The sequence below is a fragment of the Atheta coriaria genome, unplaced genomic scaffold (assembly GCF_025399875.1).
Source record: "Atheta coriaria isolate IRGN ID8LTWV9N9 unplaced genomic scaffold, Caltech_Dcor_3.1 hic_scaffold_10_pilon, whole genome shotgun sequence".
In the NCBI taxonomy this organism is placed as follows: domain Eukaryota; kingdom Metazoa; phylum Arthropoda; class Insecta; order Coleoptera; family Staphylinidae; genus Dalotia; species Dalotia coriaria.
This window is the reverse complement of record NW_027045452.1, coordinates 6,218,320-6,236,817: the sequence shown is the minus strand read 5'-3', so window position 1 is coordinate 6,236,817 and position 18,498 is coordinate 6,218,320. Positions and strand designations below refer to the sequence as shown.

The following is an 18,498-nucleotide window of genomic DNA, read 5'->3' as shown; positions in this document are numbered from 1 at the left end:
GGTCTCATTAATAACTAAAGTTAGGAATATTTAATATTTAATCCAGACTGATTAATGTGCGCGTTGATGACGCCATGTTTATGATGACAGCTCGCATTTATTTCGCTCTTAATTGCACAAAATCAAGAAAAGCGAAGAGAATTGTTTCGAATTATGAATAATCAACGAAATCATGCAAATGCGTGGCTTTTGTGTTTGTGAATTGTGAACTTTATTATTTACGAGGATTTAATATAAACATTGGGCCACGAATTAATTTCAAGAGAACAAACACTTTCGGAATGAATTCATTTATTTTTCGTTTGTGTTTTGCGACACAGACTGAGATTTTCATCATTTTCAACGTGTTTTTTTTTTGTTTTGTTTGAATTTTATGTGAGAATGTGAAAATACTAAAAACGTGAAGTGAAGAGACAGAATTTAAAGACATAGGAATGTTTGTAAAACATTACAAAATAACTTAAACAAATAAAATTAGTATTAATAGGAAGATTGAGTGTGAAAAATGAGTTGTAAAATGTTTATTTTTTATTTTAAGCAAAGAAACGTGTTTCCTTATTTATATTTCCAAACACAAAAATTTCAAGTAACGTAACATTGATATGAGCCACGATTACGTCTTCGATGTTCATTAACTAAACTAACTAAAAGTTAGGTAATTTAACACTCGCTTTATTTTTACTCTCACCGGGCACCGGCCTCAGTTATTGTCAGTTTTTCACTTCTTCGCTCGTCATTGTCAGAGGAGTCGTGCTTCGTGCATCTTTTGAGTTATCACCTCGCCGCCACCACTTGACCACATCTCGAAAATATTCCTCTTTTGAAGCGCTGCGGTGAAACAAGGCCGTTCACAGCATCATCATCATCATTATCATCAATCTGTCATTATCGCCATAGACGCACACCACTCCACGGACATCTAACTAAATAACTTATAACAAATTCTCAATTTGGAGGTAATGAAATCATCTTTTCAAAATTTCATAACACCCTGTATAATAGGTTACCTTCAAGTACAAGTATCTTGGGCAGCATGTGGCGTCTTGTCTTACGCTATGAATCTTCTTTCACTTTCACTCGAACTCGTCTGCTACCTTACCTCATCTCATCAGGTACCACATACATCAAAATAAATCTAAATAAATTTCTGGAAGATGTTTTGAAGGATAAAAGTATTACTGCACATGCTTTGTAATCTAAACTCAAGTGTAGTAGTAGTGTTGTTACCTCGGGTGGTTGCTGGTACGTCTCCACCACCTTCGCTTCTCCTACGCATCTCTTCTCCGCCGGAGAAGCGCAAGAGTGGTGCGAAAGCACACGCCACGCGCGGTATAAATGTCCACAAGCCCAAGTCGGCGAATCGCAGACGACACTCGTTCATCAATCACGAACGACTTGGTTTAACCAGCTTCTTCTTACCACTTTGTAAGCAGCGTATCGTCAAGTGGTGCGCACATTCAGGTCGTCGGGCCTAGCTTAACGCCAGAGTTACCAAACGTAGTTACCGAATAGTTTTAGTGATTGGCGTGGAAAAAGTGTGAGAAAATGAGATTATTTAAAGTTTTGGTGAGTTTCATATTTTATTTTCTTCACTAATTCAATTGTGTGAATAGCTAAAAATTAAATATTTAAAAATTGAATATTTCAAATGTTTGTTGGTGAATTGCTGCTTGTCTTTTGTTTTCCGAATGTTTACGTCGGCACAGCGTCAGTTATTATGTTAATTACGTTGATTCTTAATGTTTAACGACCAATTGTTCGTGTTTTGTGGTCTGTGGTTCTTCGCGCTCGTGGAAGATTTGCCGCGGCTGAATTTTCACTCTCGCTGGCGTAACGTAAGCTATTAGCCACGTTCGAGAACACTTTTCCTTGCATTTGTTTTATTATTTGTTACCTACGTGATTTTTTTCGTTTTCATTTACAAATCGGGATTTTTTATGCGATAAAACGTTTAAAATTCGTGTTGAAGTTGAAGTTTCTCAGCATTATTCACTTGAAATGGCAATGATGCAAGTTATATTTTATTTCTTATTTGGTTTGCAGGCTAGCACTGCTGTGCTATGCTGTTTCGTGCAATGCGGACTTGCTGGGGCGTTAGCTAAACGTGAAGGTTTGTAATATTATTAGTTTTAGTTTAGGTTTCTAGATTATTAGTTTGTGTTTGGTTGTGATAGCTCCATTGCCAGCTGGGTATCCATCTGGACGTCCACAGAATTCATACCTACCTCCAAATGCTGGTGGAGGAGGTGGAGGTGGAGGTGGTGCTCCACCAAGTCAGAATTATGGTGCGCCAAGCGGTGGATTTGGTGGTAGCGGTGGATTTGGAGGTGCTGCTCCTTCGCAGAGTTATGGTGCTCCAGCCCAAGGTGGAACTGGTGGTGGTTTTGGCGGCGGAGCTCCATCTCAGAGTTATGGTGCTCCTGCTCAAGGTGGATTCGGTGGTGGTAATACAGGTTTCGGCGGCGGTGCTCCATCTCAATCGTATGGAGCTCCTCAACAGCAGCCTTCTTCTAATTATGGTGCTCCAGCCCAAACTCCATCTAGTAACTATGGTGCCCCAGCTCAGACACCTTCGTCCAACTATGGTGCTCCATCAACTGGTGGACAAGGTGGTTTTGGTGGTGGACAAGGAGGTTATTCCGGTGGTCGTCCATCTCAATCTTACGGTGCACCCGCACAGCAACCATCTGGAAACTACGGTGCCCCTGCACAAACCCCAAGCAGTAACTACGGTGCCCCGGCTCAAGGTAGTCAGAGTGGATATTCTGGTGGACGTGGTAATGGTGGTGGATTTGGTGGTGCTGCTCCATCTCAAAGCTATGGTGCTCCTTCTACTGGAGGTTTTGGGGGTAATGGTGGTTCTCGCCCTGGTGGAAATTATCTTCCTCCTTCGACTAGCTATGGTACCCCAGCTGCTCCGGTTAGACCACCACCACCAGCACAACGCCCGGCTCAAAACTACGGCGCTCCTGCACAACAACCGTCAGGTAACTACGGTGCTCCCGCTCAAACTCCATCAGGAAGTTACGGTGCTCCATCTCAGGGAGCCCAACGTCCATCCCAATCGTACGGTGCCCCAAGCCAGGGTGGAAATGGTGGATTCGGAGGCAGGCCCAGCCAGTCCTACGGTGCTCCATCCAACGGAGGCGGACAACGCCCAAGCCAATCATACGGAGCTCCTTCTAATGGAGGTGGTCAACGCCCGTCTCAATCATACGGTGCCCCAGCCCAGGGTGGTGGATTTGGTGGTGGTGCCCCATCTCAAAGCTATGGTGCCCCAGCTCAGACTCCTTCAAGCAGCTACGGTGCCCCTCAAGGTGGTTCAACTGCTGTAGCTCCACGACCAAGCCAGTCTTATGGTGCCCCCAGCGGTCCAGCTCAGCGCCCATCGCAGCAATATGGTGCTCCCTCTCAAGGTGGAGTTGGTGGTGGTAATGGCGGCAGCGGAGGTTATTCCGGCGGTGCACCTTCTCAGTCTTACGGCGCTCCATCCGCTCCAGCTCAACGCCCTAACCAACAATATGGCGCTCCAGCTCAACGACCATCACAATCATACGGAGCACCATCAGCTGGTGGTAATGGCGGTGGATACTCTCAACAACGTCCAAGCGCTCCTGCCCCACGCCCATCTCAGCAATATGGTGCTCCATCCCAGGGAGGTAGCGGTGGTGGATACTCCCAAGGTGGTGCCGGTGGTTATTCCCAGGGTGGATCTAACGGTTACTCTTCCGGCCCAGCCCAGCGTCCATCACAACAATATGGCGCGCCATCTGGTGGACAGGGTGGTTTCGGAGGTGCGGCACCTTCTCAGTCTTACGGAGCGCCTAGTCAATCATACGGTGCGCCATCAGCGGGTGGTAGCGGAGGTAGCGGCGGTGGTTTCGGTGGTGCCCCATCTCAAAGCTACGGCGCACCTGCGCAAGGCGGTCAACAGCAATATGCCAGCAATGGAGGATACTCCTACTAAATCTTGCTCACCATATCGCAGAAAAATCAAGAAACGATCGAAATACGGGAACGAAAGAAGAAAAATGTAAATATGTTCATAGCGCGTTACCATGGCAACCTACAAGTCGGTAATTCTATCAAAACGGATCTTTCATTTCTTATTTTATTGTAATTCTGCCACAACCCGCAGCGATACGATACAATTTATGCATAATGAATTATTTATTTATTTTGTACAATAAACGATGAATTTTAAAAAATACAAAAAAATATATCTATAAGTTTTTAATACGTAATATTAATATTGAAATAAAATAATATTTAAAACAAACACCACATCATTCAATACCCACTTAATATGTTTAAAGCTATTGATCAACAGATGGCGTCACAGGATCACATTCAGAAATAAAACACCAAATATGCTCTTCATATACAGTAGTCAACAGTCTATTTATTCATTTATATAATTACTATCTTTTTTATAGGTATATATATATATTTACTTTTTATATACTTTTTTAATATCATTTTTTCGTTTTCATACATATATTGGTATGTATGGTGTATATATGCGCAATGTAAATGATATGTATATGTTTGTATGTATATATCATCTGTTCATCTTTTCATATTAAACAAATAAACGCCTCATGTATATATATAGTTACATTATTTACATCAATTTGTTAATAATTATATGCTACGTTTGCTCAATGTTTCTCTATCTGCTCATTCGTGTTCATCGTCAATTTTTCATGTAACAATCAATAGCTCAACGTTTCTTGCGCCAATAAACTATTCCCTAACATAACACTGCTGCCATCTATGTTTTCATTTGTATGGTTAGTTTTTTTAATGATATGTATGTTGCATGATATGTTGTGCTTCAACAGTGAACGGAATTTGAATTTGCGTAAACAAACGTTGTGTTTTTAAGTTAAAAACAACATTTGCTTACGTTGAATTCATATGCAACTTGTTTAGCAGTTTATGTCTATGTGTAAATATGGTTGTGTGTTTTGCAAGGATCAACAGTGAGTGGAGTGGTTCTCATAACATTTACAATATAATTAATACGTATTACATGTACATTTTGCCCTAACTTATCATCTCTAACGCCTTAGAAATCTAAACCCATGAACGCTCAATAAAAAATATCCCCATCAACAGTGTGAAACTCAACGCTTGATAAATTAAACACAACAAACATAACCTGTGTTTGCGCGCAGCGCTGATTGAATGCGTTTATAATTGAGACTTTAAAGATTGCGTGCGTAGACGTTTCGTTATACCCGGTACTCATTGATTGCTATATCGGACGCCAGATGGCGTCACACGGAACAACTGATTGTATCATCCAAATGTGAATATGTGTGTTGTTTGAGTGTGCGTTCACAACTGAAATTGACTTGTTCCAACACCTATTAATGACATCGATATATGACACACTTAACACCTTGAGTCGTTAAGTTAGGTTAAGTAAGACATCGATAATAAATGTATATAAACTTCTTTCACGTTTTTCCTTTTTTTTGTAACAGCATTAAAATACGCCTAGCAACAACTAGATGGCGATAATCAACGAAATCTTCTCGCTGTTTACGCGTTTAAATATTTTGTTCCTTAAGAAGCACATTTATTATTTTGTTAATGCACGTAGAGTTTGAATTGAATTTATTTGCAGGACGAAAGCTGCTAATTGCTGCAATGAGGACCCCCACAGCTCAATTAAGTAACAATGAAAAATATCGATTAATAACAGTTTAATTAACTTTTTTGTATGATCACACTAATACTGCTCACTATAACGTTACTCATTTGTGTTGGTTATAACCTAACCACGTTCCCTGGCATTCATATTTTCAATGGTTTCCTTCTTTCCTTGTTTTAGTATCATTTATCTAAGTTATATACATTTAGACTAAGTAACTATTAACTAAGGGACACAAGGTTTGCTTCCGCCCTCGTCTGAATGAATCTCCACGTGGCATTGTTCGTATGAGTTATTGTAACACCATGTATCGAGTTGTCAACATTCATAAACAGTTAAATATATATATAATTATTAAAAATTGGGAGCAACAATGATATGTATCTTTTGTTCTTCTCATGGCTATGCACCAATTCACATTAATTGATATGTATAATGTTATTGTATCACCCAGTATATCTATATGTAGTTTATATAAATGATATGTCGAGAAGAGTCCAAAATTTCGCGCTTTGCAAATTTTTAAGATTCGTTGATGATTTGTCCGAAAATAAAATTCCGAGTTGCGATATACAGAGTGTTTCAAATTGATCGATTGTGTGAATTTGAGCTTGTTTTTTGTTGCTTACCCTGATCACTATCGATTTTTAATTCCTCATCGCCGGAGCACAAACAGAACGTAAATAACGAAATGTCAAGACTTCATATGATATTGATTTCATTAATAAATGAAGACTATCCGCCCGGCTGGGCCTTGACCTTTCTCCCAATGAAAGCGATATGTTTTGTTGGGTGAATTTGAAACACTCTGTATAAGTTACTCTTAAATTAAATTAGAGGCTTAATACTTTTAGTATCTTTAGTTACCAAATCAAAGGGTTGTCTGCGTGGCGCCTGGGTTGACCTGTCGACTACCGCCGACGCCGCCGCCGGTCTCGCTGCCGATTGCGCTGCGTAGTTTATCGACCTCACCGGCCGGGATGTCATCGTCCGCCTCCAATGCCGGATTGATACGTCCATTGCGTTCGTCCTTGCCGACCATTGTCGCAGCTCCGTACAACTTGCCCATTGCTCCTGAAGCCATTACCGACATTTGTTCCCCATCTTCCAGTTCATCCCCGACGCGTTGGACATCTTCAGGAATGTTGACCACGCAGCGGAAGAAGTCATATCCGGGCGCAAGACGCCCAGTCTCGAAGACCCACTTTGTCCACCAAGAGACCCCAACGAGGGTGCATAACGACATGCTCATTGCCATTGTACGGAAGGGGAACATCTGTCGTTGGCCCTCTTCGTCAAAACCAGGATAGCGGATGAATGGATCCAGACCCATTAAGGGTTCACCACCGCTAAGACGCACGAAGAATGCTACGATATAAGCAGCAAGGGAGCCGTATGTATTGCAGTGGTGCTTGAAGTGTACCACCATGAGCAGTTGCGGGAAGAGGATGACGTAGACTAGATCGGAACACATTGACCTAAATAAAAATTTAAAAATTTAAAAATCATCCAATGATAATCAAAAAAAGTTAAAGTCTTACCATAATCCATAAATGGAGGGGATAGTAAGTGCCATTACTGTTGCCAGGAAGCCTACCACCAAGATGGAAACCCGCATCACCCATATAATCTCCATCTCACTAGCACGTTGTCTAAAGATGAGCTTGTAGACATTACGCGCAAACATAGAACTCGCCGATAATACACTAGAATCAGCCGAGGACATAACCGCCGCTGATACTGCACCCAACCCGAAGAAGGAAACAAAGTCAGGTGTTAAATACTGCAGAACCATTGGTAGAATCATGCTGGTTTCATCTTGGGTCAATGGGTATGGACCTTTGTACGCTGTTTCATTCCAAGCTGTAACCCACACATCATTAAACCTCATGGTAAAACAAAATTTGATAGGGTTCCACTTACCAGTAGATTTGGCAATAGCTCCAATGAGCACAGGTGGAATGGCCATAAGAATGCAACCAAAGGCGGCAACGAAGCTTAAAACCTGCGCGGTATTAGCACTTCTACTAGAGAGCACACGTTGGAAGTACACCTGCCATGGAATACCACCAAAGACCAGCAACAAGGCGTAATCTATGTAGTAAAAGATCTCATCACCCTTCACGGACCCAATCCAATCAACGTCCATGCTACTAAGTGGTAGAACTTTATCATTCATCCACGCAAATGGAATACACATCCAGAGGCCGATGAAGATACAAAACAATTGAATAACGTCGGTGTACGCCACTGAATACAACCCGCCGAAGAGTGTATAGAAGACGGCAATGCACGCGCTGAAGATAACACTGGTGCGGTGGTCTATGTCAATGATGACGGAAAGTGTTGCTCCCAATGCGGCTAGGATACCAGCAGCCCAAAATACTTCTCCGCACAAAGCAGGTAAGAAGAGTAGACCACCCATACGTTCACCAAATGAGTCCTGGAGTGGGTCCAACATGGTTACATATCCCTGTTGACGCATTTTATTCGCAAAGAAGATACCGCCAAAGACCAGCGATAGAGAGTATCCAAATGGGGCCTGGCACCATACCAGACCCTGGGTGTAGATTGCTTCAGCTGTTCCGTTAATGTAACCACCTCCTACCCATGTAGCTGGAATTTAAAATTTGATCTACAGGGTACTGTTGTGATAGGTTATGTTTGTTTGAGAATTAGTTTAGTTTGTTTAGGCATTCTAATCAATAGTAATCATGTTTTTTTTGAATGCATCTGTAGAGTCATTGTGTACCTAAGTTTAGCCGTGGTTAGTTTTAAATAAGTTAAATGCTAAAGGCCAGTTTAGTTGTAGTAGGTAGGCACGTGTAGGTCGAGCCTAGGAAGGTAAACCCAGAACCTCATTCAGGTCATTCAGCCATCGAATCAATACGTTGCGCGATGGGCACGGAAACATGCGACGACCTTGCAAGTGAAAATTCTATAACCTATTTTTACTTAACGCGCGCAGACTTTGTCGCCATTTTATGCTTATACTGCTAAATTGGTTGCATACATTACAGAATGAATAAATACCTGTCATTGTGAAAATGCCGACAAAGAGACCAATGTTGCGACCAGCAAGCATCACCTCTTCTTCTGAATCGTTGCCTTCTTCCTTCTTGCGGCCTGCCCATATTCCCACGGCCAAAATAAGAATGTAAAACAAAATGATCGAAATGACACCCGCGACGTTAATCATTGTGCTTGGTGTGTTTGCGCGTTCCTCAAACTTTTTTTCTTCTTCTGCTCTCGTCTAGCACCGCTCGTTTTCTCGACTTTTGTGGTCGTTAAACTAATTAAACATTAATAGGACACATTGTGCATTATTTTCGAGTATTACGTAACACGCAATTCAATTCAATATTTTAGTTTAACTCGGCTAAACTTAATTAATGTTATAACAAATCTATTATTTTAAGTGTGTTTGCTAAACGGTTTTCTAAACTTTTCCTTTGGGTTATTGGGTTATTATTTATTTATATACTTGTGGTTGTGGATTCAAAGCACAATTTTTTAACGTTTACGGAGTCTAGTATTTGTTTTAGGTTTTAGGCTTTTCGCGTCCACTCTCAGCTGCTGGCTACAATTGTTTATTGTTTATAAAAGTTCGCTAGGTTTGCGTACGGTGTGCGCGTATAGTAGATATATGCTTCTATTAAAATATATTTGTATTTTAATTTGGTTTAACTTGTTAGGAGTTGCTTTTAGCTTCGTTACGTTGCGTTTTCTTCTTGTTCTTCGGCAGCAGTGCCCGACGGTGTGTATCGATCGTCCTCGCTCGCAAAACCAACCAAACCGAACGCGTTTGCAATTATTGTATCGCTTATTGTTACGTGTCGTCGAATCCGAGATCAAAGAATCCAAGATTTCAGCAAAGCGTCAATGGCGGCCGGTGTGGCGCGTTGAGATAACTATGGCCGCGCCGGCGTGATGTAACAGCAATCGCCCCAGCGTAGGGAGGTCTTCTGCGAGGGGCTATTTCGGGTTCTGAAGCCTAGCCCGCACATGGGCGCCTTTGCAAATGCATTCAAATCGCACTCACGAACTCACGCGCGCCTACCCACACACAAACGGAGTGGTAACGGTAACGGTTACCGAAAAATGGCACTCGAATCAAAATGGTACCGCGCTACGGTTTTGCACTCTCCGGTTGTTTCTGGCGGTATCTCCTGGTGGTCCTGGCGAGCGAGTTGAGGGGCCGCAGCGAAAAGCGAGCGCAAAAAAAGGGACGACGATACGGGCACCTCGCGCGCTCGACTTGAACTGCCCTGGCCCACTGTGACCGCGCGGCGCGCCGATTATTGATCCGGCGGTGGCGGCAGCGGCGGCGGCCGTATGACGTCAGCAGGGCCCGTGCCGTCATTGGCTGGTTGCGCCTGTCTGCCATGTTGGCGTGCGTCGGCGGTAGAGAGCGATGCGCAATCGGGCGGATCATATTGTTACCGCCTCCGGCTGAGTACCGCCTTTGCCACCCACACTCATTCTGCTGGCAGTCAGTCACTCGCCCACCAATTTTTTGGAGTAAAACCCAACGCGTGCAAAAACACCTTCCTAAAAATGTGTCTCAAAGTGCTACCGCGGCCACTGACGAAGGATTTAGCAAGCTGTGATGTCAGTAAAGGGACGGCCCAAAAGTCGAAGCTGGAATAAATGAATTGCAAAAGTTTTTCACAAAAAATAAAAAAACAACGTGGTTATTTAAAACACGCCCGCTTCAAAACCTTCAAAAGCAATAAAATGTCATAAGGATTTCATCAATCAACCTCACACTACCCTTTTTGACAGCTGCAATCTTTATCGCAGTTTTTACCATCATCTATAAAATATTCGTACTTCGGTAAAAATAAAAATTGATCGCATGCGATTATTTAGCATCTTTCTTGTGACATATTAAACTCTAATGTCGCTTTGCGCACATGTATCGCATGCGGACACATGGTCTCTAATTGAATGATTAATTTGCGTTATAATGCGCGATAATGGCGGCGAACAATAAAAATCTATTGCGTATCTATCGAATCTATGAATCTATGAGTTTCTGTCATGATATCGGCGTATAAATTGGTTATAATTGACGAACCGATACAAACCGATAACAATTAAACTCGTGTACGACGCATGCAAATATAACATGAGAAAATATTCGTGATAAATTTTAAAAATTTAATTTGTAGCAGTTCTGTTACTATTGCATCATATTGTATTTCAAATTAATGCAATTGCCTGCAATTAACGCCTTCTAATGAGCTTTATATCGATGTAGATATAAAAATTTCTTCATTTCGTAGTTTATCTTAGGCAACTTCAATAACCAAGCCGATTTTGTTTTCAAACACCGGTAAGTGGCGCCCCCTTCAATGTTTTGTTACACAAGTTGACGTTTGACTGCATTTTGACAACACTCGCCAGTGTGCAACTTGATCTCAAGTTGGACGGTTATTTGTTATTGCTTGATCCTAAATTTTTAATATTGTTGATAGCATATAAACAAAATAAGTGTACATGTGCTCCAGTTCTTGACTCAATTGTTTAGTGTTGCTTCCAATACAAATCCATCACGATGGCGGACCCGCTCAGTTTGCTGCGACAATATAATGTAAACAAAAAAGAAATCATCGAACGCGATGATCAGATCATATTTGGCGAGTTCTCTTGGCCGAAAAATGTTAAAACTAACTATCTTATGTGGGGGTAAGTAGTTCACCATTGAATTAAAACAAAATAAATAATTTGCACTCAATTAATATGCAACATATTTGTGTGTTTACAGTGCAGGGAAAGATGGTGCACCAAAAGAATATTATACACTAGAATGTTTACTTTACATGCTCAAGCATGTTAATCTCAACCATCCTGTGTATGTCAGACAAGCTGCTGTAAGTATTCTATATTCATGTTTGATTTCTTGAGTGTAATATTTATATGTTTGTTCTGCTAGGCTGAAATAATTCCGGCTGTGCGTCGTCCAGACAGAAAAGAACTGCTTGCCTACTTGAATGGTGAAACAGCTAGTTGCCCAGCAATTGATAAAAGTGCACCTTTAGAACTTCCAACCCAAGTGAAACGCTCAGCCGATTACGACACATCCGAAAACTTGGCCAAGAAGCCACGCTTCGAAGATGTGCACGTGCAGAATCTCCGTGAGCAGCTTGCTGCGCGTCTGGATGCCCCGAAAGAGGCGTCGGTCACAGTGGACAATATCAAGTCTCTTTCAGAGGCGATGTCTGTGGAGAAAATTGCTGCCATCAAAGCGAAACGTCTCGCTAAAAAGCGTACAACCATCAAAGGCAATGACGATATCGGTCAGGAGTACGATTATCGCGCAATCCTTGATTTAGACGTGGATATAACGAAAGATATCCTCAGCAGAGAGAGGCAGTGGCGCACTAGGACGACTATTCTGCAGTCGAATGGAAAAACGTTCGCGAAGAATATTCTAGCGATGTTGCATAGTATTAAAGCCAGGGAGGAAGGTAGACATAGACCACCGCAAGCCCCGCCGGTGGCTACACCACGCCAAACACCTGTGCGACCCACAGTGCAGCAAGTTGGCTACAATCGGTACGATCAGGAACGCTTTAGACAAAAGGAAGAAACTGAAGGTTTCAAGATTAACACGATGGGTACCTACCACGGCATGACACTGAAAAGTGTAACGGAAGGTTCGGTGAAACCTTCGCGCCCGCAGCCTCAGCCACAAGCGCCGCTTCCTGCTAATGCTGCGCGTCCGGCAGCTGGTGGAGGACCGCAGAAACGTGTATCACGCACGCCGATTATCATTATTCCTTCGGGCGCAACATCGTTGATTTCAATGTTTAATGTTAAAGACATTTTACAGGTAATTGTAATCTTAATATATAAATTTCTCTCTTTTAATTGGTATATTTGTTACAGGACTTTAAATTCGTGCCAACTGAACAGAAGAAAAGTGAGGGAGCGCGACGTGACATTGAAGTGTTGCTGCAACGGCCGAGGAATGGTCTTTCTGTGCCTTATCGCGTCGTCGATAATCCAGCTAAGCTGACGCCAGCGGATTGGGATCGTGTGGTCGCCGTGTTTGTCATGGGGCCGAGTTGGCAATTCAAAGGCTATCCATGGGAAAATCCCGTTGAAATCTTTTCCAAAAGTAAGTGACCCCTTGATTATATTATGATACTTCGTAGACTACCAATTTTTATCGCGAAATTTAAAATAGAACGATTATGATTATGTAGGTAAGAAAACAATTTGAACTCAAATTTCTTTTCATCGGCTCCGTCGGTGTGACAACGCGACTAGCTTGCAACTCGTCTAAATTTAATTTTAAGATAGAAACATAGATGGCAATATGATGCACATTTTTGCATCAAACACTTCTTCGTAGTACATTTTTGTATCTCTTATCAGTGATATGTGTATGTAGTAGTGTGTTTGCGCGGGGATAAACGTCGGTGTCAGCTCGCGCAGCGATGGCAGTAAATTGTTTTGTTTTGATCGGCTAGTTGTTATTTGTTAGGATTAGTCAGTTTGCATTTTTCGAGCGTGCTATCGCGTTGTGTTAATTCTACTTAAAGTTACATTTACCTCTGAGACTCAGCGGGCGGTAAGATGCAATTACGTTACTATCGCGGAAATGACTTCGGATAATAAAAACTATTAAGACATTATTGCGATTTTAAGACTAATCCATATTGTGAGTTATCTATAAAACTGTGTTCATTTGTCTGTTACAGTTTGCGCATTTCATTTGAAATATGATGAAATGAAATTGGATGCAAACGTCGCAAGGTGGGCGGTCACAGTGATCCAACTCTCCAGAACCAAGCGTCATTTGGATCGAGCTGCATTAATGGTCTTCTGGGAAAAACTAGATAAGTACATCCTACAGTATAAGCCGCATTTAAGGTTTTAATAGACATATTAAAATAAGCACCTGAACTTATAATTGATACCTATTAAAAAGAAGTTGCCTATAAGTTGTTATGATATATTTTATAAGAATATTTTACTCTTAAGAATCAATGAAAGAATGTAAATCGATGATTTATTTAATTTTAGAAATATTCTAATGTAAAGTGATGTACATTTACTTAGATCTGTACAGAATTTGGCGTGAATAAGTTTAATACTATAAGTTAATCTTACACTTAAAGAAAAGTTGTTTTTAATTATTTAAAAGTTAATCTGCCGATTTACTTGTATTCTCGGTATTCCCTTTTCAGTCAATCTCAAAGGGGGTTTGGTGATATCGTACTTTAGGTCCATAAAAATTTTGTTCGATTGTTTCAAATCGAGTTTCGCGAATCTTTAAGGCTTCATCTGTGAGTTCTTCTAGTACTTCGTCCGGTACGGGATTGATTGCGTTTGAGCAAAATGCCGCCAACAACCAAAGCATTTGTTGAAATATCAGCATAAATCCAAGTTTAAAGCATAACAGTTTCCAGTGCTCATCACTAAACTCATACTTCTTTTCATCTTGTGGCGGATTTCGGCGGGCTTTGTATACGCATGAGATAATCGGACTGTTTTCTTTTAACAAACTATTGAAGAGTGAGGGATAATCCTTAACGGCAAAAGCTGTTGATGAATAGTTTTGATATTAATCGTAGTTAATGTTTATTTCTTAATTTATATATTTACTTGAAAACGTGCTATTTATAAATCCGCGTATTGAATGATGCGAAAGTCGATAGACCTCCATATCTATTAAATCCGATGTAAATGCAATCACTGCCGCCTAGAAGCATTACAGTTTAACGATATGAATATTACTTTTAAAATGTTTTTACATTAGTCATTGCGCCTACGAACGTTACCAATCTCAATATACTATTCCAAGAACCAATTCCTGGCAGTACTTTTGCCACTGGGCGTCGATAAGTCCTTAAAATTCTTCTAGCGTCTAAACGAATTTGAATAATATTCGAAATCATTGCCACGAGTGGCGATAGCGGTAAACCAACAATAAAAAATATCACAAAACCATACTGAATAACTAAATTCATAAAATCGGTCATTAGAAATAGTTCGCCGCATTGCTTGAGCGTATAGTTCCGCTCCCATGATGGCAATGATTGCTTTTTCTGGTGTAAATTCCGTTTGGAGAATAATTTCTTGAAATATCTAAATAAATAATATATTGTTATCAAGTTAATATGCAGGTATACGATGCGCACATCTTAACAAGTTGAAATGTTTGGACAATTAACAGTTTGGAGCCCATAAAATACAACAAGAAGATTGTGAGCCCAAACGAACAGCCCACAGCTGTGCAAACATCTGTCCTCCATCCAAACAGCTTGTAATTATCCAAGTCTGCCGGATGCGTGAATATAGCACCCTGAAATGATCGAAATAATTAATTAAAAAATCACCAGAAAGCAAAATTGGCTTACTTTTATGAGAGCAACGTAAAATATCGGAATGTAATTGTTAAAAAACGACAATATGTAAAACTTATAAGCGCAACTGTTGTAAAAATCCAGCATGGACGTCGGATTTTCTTCGTTTGTTAAAAAACGGGTGATTTTTAGACATTGCTACTTAAGAATTGAAATATGGATTAATTTCTTGACATATTTAAGGGCCATGAATACTAATTGACTTACTGGAGTTAGAAGGTGAATAAAAATGATAGATTGAATCGCATTGATTGTAATTGCCACTAAATCATTATATTTTTGCAATTCTTCAAATTGCGACTGTTTGATAAGTCGTCGAATGTATATACTTGTGTATACAACAATCCCCAAGCAAACGAACATTATAGCTAACTAAAACAACAAAATTACGTGGCATTATATTATACGATAATGCATGTGAACTTACCATCAGTGTTAAACATATTACAGTTAGCGTATATTTAAAGAACTTTATATGAAACGGCATGTAGTTGACGCGTTCCCCGCTTATAGATGAAATGCGTGTGTATTTCGCCTTGTGCGTAAATTCTATCCTTGATCAGAAACAAATGCTTATTTATTGCATAAAAATATCGCTGGAGATAAAATTACCTTTGTCTCATATCCAACTGAGTGTTTAACAAGTTCCAATGAAACTTAAATACAAACTCTCTGCGCAACCACAACCCCAGGAAAATCGTCGCCCACATCGAACAAAATATAGCAAATCCAATACTGACAACATTATCGAATAGCACGTTGTAATGCGCGGCATAACAATTATCAGATACAGGACTAAAATCGCACTGCTTTGGACTGTAACAGTGTGGACAGAGGACGATGGTTGACGAGCAAACTTCTGTTCTAATGCGAGAATTAAGAGTTGGTTGTTATAGTTAGACACAATAAAATATAACATATATTCACATTCGATCGTGATCCTGGTACAGGCAATATAACCAGTTGTAGATGAAGCAGAGTATACCAATAAATGCCGGTATTGCCAGCATCTTGGTGTAGTAATCTACAAAGGCGAAATAAAACGCCACTTCGGGTCCGTAATACTTATAAATCAAGCGTATTGGTTGATTTTTGAAGATGCAACTGAAGCTGGCCCAGTATTTACTCAACAGCTTGAAATAATAGGCTATATTATATGAATTAATGATATAATGTTGTGTTATACTTGTCTATCTGTCAAAGGACCATGTACACGCCACTCCCATGGCCCGTCATGCATTGGAAAAGCATCGACAAGAACATTCGCGGCGCGCAAATTTTTGATTCCAGTATTTTTTGGTAGTGGGCCAAATTTTGTTTTCGTGAGGATTTTTTCCATGATGAGCGACCTCTCCCAGCTGGTAATTCCTCTTTGTTTTGTTGGTGATAAACTAGAACTGAGTATACATACGATATAAATCATGTAGATTTATCACAAGTTTAATTATCTTAGCTTAACTTCACTCACATTGCTCGTACGTAATCACGATGTAAAGGATTCGGTTGGGTTGTGATGTTGTTGAAGATTTTCCAATGAAACCATGCATGTTCGACGGTGGGCATCGCACGGGGATTCTGACAGTCAAACATTATATTGTAAATGTTTGCATTATGTTGTAACACTGGCACCGGGCAGTGGAGTTTAATGAAGACTAAATCTTCACGCGCCTAGATACCATGAAATATGTTTAAATTTACCGTAACATAATTATATTATTGAAGAGATAGTTACTTTGCCAGGACTAATTTCATATTCGACACCCTGTAGCGTAAGGTTGAAGATGTAAGTAACAAGCATTTCCAGCTCGTTGTTGCTTTTTACCACGCTGCTGACCAGCACAAAGTCGATCTTACGTTTTTTGTCCTCGAAATAGTTGTGACGCGTATAAATATGCCCTCTATACTCTATATTCTCACTGACGCGATCATGCGTTTGCCCTTCGTTATTCTTTTTTTCAGGGTCTCCGGATGTTTTTATTTGTGTTTCTTTTTTGCGCCTGCGACGCGAGGATTTTTCCTTCTGAAAATGAACAGTGCTATCATTTTGTGAATTACCTTCATTTGTATTCATTATTTGTCACTTAAAATGTAACATTTTGGCATTTACGAAATGACATGTATCATAACTATGGCATTTTTAACGATAAATTTTCCTCTTTTTTGTTGTTTTGGTAGTAAATGCCATTATTAATTACCATAATATTTCGTCAACTAAACGCGATATAGATTTGATAAGATAATAAAATCAAGAAAATTAGGAGGTCGAAAAATGGCCAGATATTTTCGTGTTAACTGCATATTTATTGGTATGTTTGGGTGGGTTAGTGGTTTGTGATACTCGTATTTTAATTTTTTCTTCGGATTCTGTTAGCGCAAGAATCGATTTTCAAAATGCAATTTTGCCCCCTTCGCGAAATTCCGCCCTGATAGCCGTCACCCTCGTACGGTGCCCTGAATGGGAGTCACTTCTACCGCTAACTTCATACGGTGCCCCGAACCCGAATCACTTATACCGTCATCCTGGTAACGTGATTAAAGATTTTAAAACTTGCGAAAATTGTTTATATAAGAACATAATGAAATACGTTAACTATTTGAAGTAAGAGTTCAAAAATAGTTGCTAAAAGTGATAGGAGAGGCAATTTTTCGTGTTTTTCCTAGATTTTTTAGTTCCGATTATCTCCGAGGAAATTCTGGATATTAGGGTGCATTGTTTATACGAAAAAGGGAGTACGTTCACAATATAAAATCTTTACATTGTATTGGACTATATCCACAACATGAATTGTTCATAGTTCTCACTCTTGAATCTTATCGGTATTTGTGTACAAACAACTTTTTGTTATCGCGTTGCGGCGCGTCCGGTTCGTTCAGCAGTGTTTGTTCTATTTCTTACTTAGTCGATTCTGCGGTGCCGCGTGGTAAAGACGCGTTTAATTGATCGTCGATTTTCGTGACGACTAATCGCGTTTCTTGTGATTTTAAGTCGGTAGTTTAAAAAATTAAAATCGGTCAGCAATGATAACATTTAGAATTACCCGTCGAGTGCGGTTATACTATTATCTCAATAGCGCGTGGAACCCAGAATTGCGTGGTTTTACAAGATACGCACGTGTTTGCCGGCCGGCGGCGGATATTTTCCGTCGGCTAAGAATTCCTAGTGGATTTGTTTTGTGTATTCATTTAATTATTAAATTGTGCCTCTTGTGGAGTACTATATTCTGTTAGCATTCGACTAATTAAGCAGTCAAATGGAGATTCATCACTAGCCAAAGAAAAACCGGTCAATCAAGTACGTATAAACTCTGAAAATGGTCGCATTTAATCCACAATGTAATGCAATATTGTCGCGTTTCGTCGGCTGCGTTTTAACTCACGTTAGTTGCCTGATTGTTGCTTTTGAATCTTAAATCTCTAATCGGCTTCACGTGTTTTGTTTGCTAGTTTGTGGGTTTA

At 40.4% G+C, this 18,498-nt stretch overlaps 4 protein-coding genes across 4 annotated transcripts; 2 read left to right on the top strand and 2 right to left on the bottom strand.

Annotated features, from left to right (window-relative positions):
• Nucleotides 1-1,376: 1,376 nt before the first annotated feature.
• Nucleotides 1,377-4,279, top strand: Muc91C (Mucin 91C). Its single transcript, XM_065314850.1, has 3 exons — nucleotides 1,377-1,566; nucleotides 2,044-2,110; nucleotides 2,175-4,279. Exons 1-3 carry the CDS (start codon nucleotides 1,546-1,548, stop codon nucleotides 3,965-3,967), a joined length of 1,881 nt encoding a protein of 626 aa, XP_065170922.1. The 5' UTR covers nucleotides 1,377-1,545; the 3' UTR covers nucleotides 3,968-4,279.
• A 92-nt stretch (nucleotides 4,280-4,371) lies between these two features.
• Nucleotides 4,372-9,946, bottom strand: ChT (choline transporter). Its single transcript, XM_065314852.1, has 4 exons — nucleotides 8,696-9,946; nucleotides 7,586-8,278; nucleotides 7,204-7,525; nucleotides 4,372-7,140 (listed from the first exon to the last, which is right to left on the bottom strand). The coding sequence occupies exons 1-4, from the start codon at nucleotides 8,859-8,861 to the stop codon at nucleotides 6,534-6,536; spliced, it is 1,788 nt and encodes a 595-aa protein (XP_065170924.1). The 5' UTR covers nucleotides 8,862-9,946; the 3' UTR covers nucleotides 4,372-6,533.
• Nucleotides 9,947-11,043: 1,097 nt separating this feature from the next.
• hyx (cell division cycle 73 hyrax) lies at nucleotides 11,044-13,798 on the top strand. The gene is made up of 5 exons (XM_065314020.1): nucleotides 11,044-11,353; nucleotides 11,433-11,538; nucleotides 11,601-12,500; nucleotides 12,557-12,788; nucleotides 13,375-13,798. The coding sequence occupies exons 1-5, from the start codon at nucleotides 11,223-11,225 to the stop codon at nucleotides 13,551-13,553; spliced, it is 1,548 nt and encodes a 515-aa protein (XP_065170092.1). The 5' UTR covers nucleotides 11,044-11,222; the 3' UTR covers nucleotides 13,554-13,798.
• Nucleotides 13,669-17,135, bottom strand: LOC135800806 (anoctamin-5-like). The gene is made up of 12 exons (XM_065314129.1): nucleotides 16,775-17,135; nucleotides 16,511-16,710; nucleotides 16,229-16,439; nucleotides 15,970-16,175; nucleotides 15,655-15,906; nucleotides 15,470-15,596; nucleotides 15,217-15,414; nucleotides 15,037-15,180; nucleotides 14,818-14,981; nucleotides 14,431-14,764; nucleotides 14,282-14,378; nucleotides 13,669-14,218 (listed from the first exon to the last, which is right to left on the bottom strand). The coding sequence occupies exons 1-12, from the start codon at nucleotides 17,111-17,113 to the stop codon at nucleotides 13,860-13,862; spliced, it is 2,631 nt and encodes an 876-aa protein (XP_065170201.1). The 5' UTR covers nucleotides 17,114-17,135; the 3' UTR covers nucleotides 13,669-13,859.
• Nucleotides 17,136-18,498: the final 1,363 nt, after the last annotated feature.

What these genes read in the sequence shown, in the direction of transcription:
- LOC135800806 (XM_065314129.1), bottom strand. Translation starts at nt 17,113, where the DNA reads ATGAATACAAATGAAGGTAATTCACAAAATGATAGCACTGTTCATTTT. An exon ending in ACATTTCAACTTGTTAAGAT is followed by an intron (nt 14,765 to 14,817) that starts GTGCGCATCGTA and finishes TTATTTATTTAG; the next exon opens with ATATTTCAAGAAATTATTCT. An exon ending in TCGTAGGCGCAATGACTAAT is followed by an intron (nt 14,379 to 14,430) that starts GTAAAAACATTT and finishes TAATGCTTCTAG; the next exon opens with GCGGCAGTGATTGCATTTAC.
- hyx (XM_065314020.1), top strand. Translation starts at nt 11,223, where the DNA reads ATGGCGGACCCGCTCAGTTTGCTGCGACAATATAATGTAAACAAAAAA. An exon ending in TGTATGTCAGACAAGCTGCT is followed by an intron (nt 11,539 to 11,600) that starts GTAAGTATTCTA and finishes TTGTTCTGCTAG; the next exon opens with GCTGAAATAATTCCGGCTGT. An exon ending in ATGTTAAAGACATTTTACAG is followed by an intron (nt 12,501 to 12,556) that starts GTAATTGTAATC and finishes TATTTGTTACAG; the next exon opens with GACTTTAAATTCGTGCCAAC.
- ChT (XM_065314852.1), bottom strand. Translation starts at nt 8,861, where the DNA reads ATGATTAACGTCGCGGGTGTCATTTCGATCATTTTGTTTTACATTCTT. An exon ending in CGGCATTTTCACAATGACAG is followed by an intron (nt 8,279 to 8,695) that starts GTATTTATTCAT and finishes TTTAAATTCCAG; the next exon opens with CTACATGGGTAGGAGGTGGT. An exon ending in CCCTCCATTTATGGATTATG is followed by an intron (nt 7,141 to 7,203) that starts GTAAGACTTTAA and finishes ATTTTTATTTAG; the next exon opens with GTCAATGTGTTCCGATCTAG.
- Muc91C (XM_065314850.1), top strand. Translation starts at nt 1,546, where the DNA reads ATGAGATTATTTAAAGTTTTG. An exon ending in TGAGATTATTTAAAGTTTTG is followed by an intron (nt 1,567 to 2,043) that starts GTGAGTTTCATA and finishes TTTGGTTTGCAG; the next exon opens with GCTAGCACTGCTGTGCTATG. An exon ending in GGCGTTAGCTAAACGTGAAG is followed by an intron (nt 2,111 to 2,174) that starts GTTTGTAATATT and finishes TGGTTGTGATAG; the next exon opens with CTCCATTGCCAGCTGGGTAT.